At 49.8% G+C, this 2612-nt stretch overlaps 2 protein-coding genes across 2 annotated transcripts; one reads left to right on the top strand and one right to left on the bottom strand.

Annotated features, from left to right (window-relative positions):
- Positions 1 to 218: 218 nt before the first annotated feature.
- Positions 219 to 1723, bottom strand: EJ05DRAFT_481332 (uncharacterized protein). The gene has a single exon (XM_033745055.1). The coding sequence runs from the start codon at positions 1700 to 1702 to the stop codon at positions 614 to 616; it is 1089 nt and encodes a 362-aa protein (XP_033594832.1). The 5' UTR covers positions 1703 to 1723; the 3' UTR covers positions 219 to 613.
- Positions 1724 to 2300: 577 nt separating this feature from the next.
- On the top strand, positions 2301 to 2581 carry EJ05DRAFT_506103 (uncharacterized protein; the record flags this gene model as incomplete). Its single annotated transcript, XM_033747782.1, has 2 exons — positions 2301 to 2419; positions 2500 to 2581. 2 exons carry the CDS (start codon positions 2301 to 2303, stop codon positions 2579 to 2581), a joined length of 201 nt encoding a protein of 66 aa, XP_033594831.1.
- Between the last annotated feature and the right edge of the window lie 31 nt (positions 2582 to 2612).

Below are 2612 nucleotides of genomic sequence, written 5' to 3'. Positions count from 1 at the left end.
CATCCACAAGTGTATATCCAACCTCGAATTCGTCGCGCTTCTACCACGTGGTACAATCTCACCTCAAGCTCGCTTCCGGCGCCTGAAGGAGCTCCTGCAGGAGCAGTCGCGTGCAACTGCTCTTCAGCGTGCCGATCGCGGATGCCTATACTCGGCGAGACACTTCTCCACTCTCCTGAACTCTGCCGTCGCCCACTTTGCTGAGTCGTCCGCAGAGCCGCTCGATTGCGTTATCGCGTCGCGGGCTACTCGTCCGGTACCCAGTGACCTTGGCCAACACTTGGCTAACGTGTTTGCTCTACTCACATCCACATCACAGTTAGCCGAGTTCGCTGTGCCAATTACTCTATTGGCTGCATCTGCGCAAAGACGCGAATGATGTAAACGATTGCGACAACAATGTCATGCAAATTGGAATATCGATTTCTCAGCGGGGAAAACGCGATAACCAAGAAGATGCTGATAAGGAATAGGTGAGGACCGAGGCGAAGCTTTGAATCCTGAAGCGTATTGTAGTTGCGGACGCTACGTTTTGACTGGGCTATCGTTAGGAGGTCGTACACATAAGGATACTTTACATACGTTAAGGAAAGAGATTGCAAGCAATGAGCATTCAAAAGATGACAGTGTCCATTCCTCCCAGAACGATGATCGAGTCGTCCAGTGGCCAACGCAGCCGGCAATGACAAATAACAGCGCAAGAACTACGCAGAAATAGCCCAACGTCCACAGGACAAGTCGAAGGGAGAAAAGTATCCAAAAAACTATTCCTTCCGTGCTTGGAAGTCGAAGTACAAGAGGTAATTCCCAACGAGGGTGCCAAGAATGGCGATAATGAAGTAAGCAGTGAAGGTGTTGCAGTCCATACTTGAGCGGTGAAATTTAAATGCCAATGAATACTTGCACGGAGATTTCCTATGCACAAGGACCGTCTATTACATGATTGACGTTTGACGCGAGATGTTTTTTGGAGGATATGTCCGAAGCTCCTGAGTCTCATATTTGATTGAAGTAAGTTATCTGTTGAGAGACGGGTTGATGTAGACGAGGAATCAACTTGAGGCTTATCGACTGTCTCCGGATCTTCTTGTTCGGTGTTGAAACTATCTTCACCAAAGTCCTGATCTGAGCCAGAATGGTCAGAATGACCCCAGAATTCACTGTAGATAGAGGAATGCCGTGAAGAGGAACTGGAACATCGTACTCTCTTACGTCCTGGCGTACCATCGCATGATGAAGTGCGTCTGCAGCTTGGATGCTTCCATGTATCATATTCTGATACTGCCGGAATAATAGGTACATCACGTTGTCGTTTCCGCGGGCTTTGGCTACGTGATTTGCCACCGAAGATCTGTTTGCATTGATCACCGGAGAACTCAGCAACACGAATCTCCCCGTCCTCAGCGTAAGTACAGAGCGTCCGCTTGAGGCCTTGCTGGAGAAAGTTGGAAAGTTGAGCAAATACAGTCCACGCGAAACGTGCGAAAAGATATTGCACAGCGACGCCCACGAGTTGTTGAAGCGCAACATTGTGATATAGGTTTGCTAATTGCATCGAGGACCCGAGAGCAACGATGTGCACCAAGAAAGCACTCGATTTTGGGATAATTGCGAACCGTTTCTGGTCAAAGACGGTGTGGATGTCTGAGCGAATCAACAGATTGAGCCACTCATCTCGAACTTTTGAGGAATTCCTCCACATCGCCTTTGCACATAGCCACGCCGACCAGTGAGCTCTACGCTTCTTCACACATGCCGCAGATGGGTATTACATTGATGAGACGCTCCGGCAGAGGGTAGTAGCGATTACTCCAAGATACACCATATAATCCCTATCTAAACACCAGCTGTGCTAAGTAGAACACCTGCTGTCTTCGCAGCTTCTTAATGAGCAGTTCCAGGCCGAGCCATCTCCTCAATATAGCAGTACTTGAGAGCAAGCCGCTGAGGAGCTGGGGTTGCTGATAGATGCTGGGAGGCAAGCCAGTTTCTCTTGGACGGCAGCCGCTTGGGCCTTATGATCCATTTGTTTTTGACCACTACCAGGCCTGCATAGATGCTCTATGTATAGAGTAAGAGTATATATAGAAGTATATATATTTATAGTTAAAGAAGTCCCCAGTCTCTATTCTAGAGTTATATCGCTATCTGGTCCCATTTAGCGGCAGGGCGGGACCGGTATGTCTCTATTATGGGCCCTCGAACGATAAACTTGCACAGGACCTTTTTAGTGCCCACCGTCCAGAGAATATAAAAGATCTTTGGCGAAGGCACTGGACGCTCAACACACCACAGCAGTCATGAGCACCAGTATGAACACCAGCAAGGAGCATTCCACCGACACGGCTTCAACGCTGCTGCAGGCCTCGCAGCCTCCACTTGATACTCAAGAACACAAACCCAAGGCGCAGGCTGCTGAGTCTGGCAGCGATCTCCTCATCCCTGATAAGAACATCGAGCCACGTCAGCAGCGGACCCCGTCTCTAACACCAGAACCAGCGTCAAGACCCAGCGAAGAGCAAGGCAATATCTCAACGAGCACAGCGCCGCCGCCGCTGCAGGCTCTGCAGCCTCCACTTGACACGCACAAGGACCAACCCAGGGCGCGTGGT

This window comes from Pseudovirgaria hyperparasitica, assembly GCF_010093815.1.
Source record: "Pseudovirgaria hyperparasitica strain CBS 121739 unplaced genomic scaffold EJ05scaffold_97, whole genome shotgun sequence".
Lineage (NCBI taxonomy): Eukaryota > Fungi > Ascomycota > Dothideomycetes > Acrospermales > Acrospermaceae > Pseudovirgaria > Pseudovirgaria hyperparasitica.
Note: the sequence above shows the minus strand (reverse complement) of the source record. Positions and strands in the feature narration are given on the sequence as shown.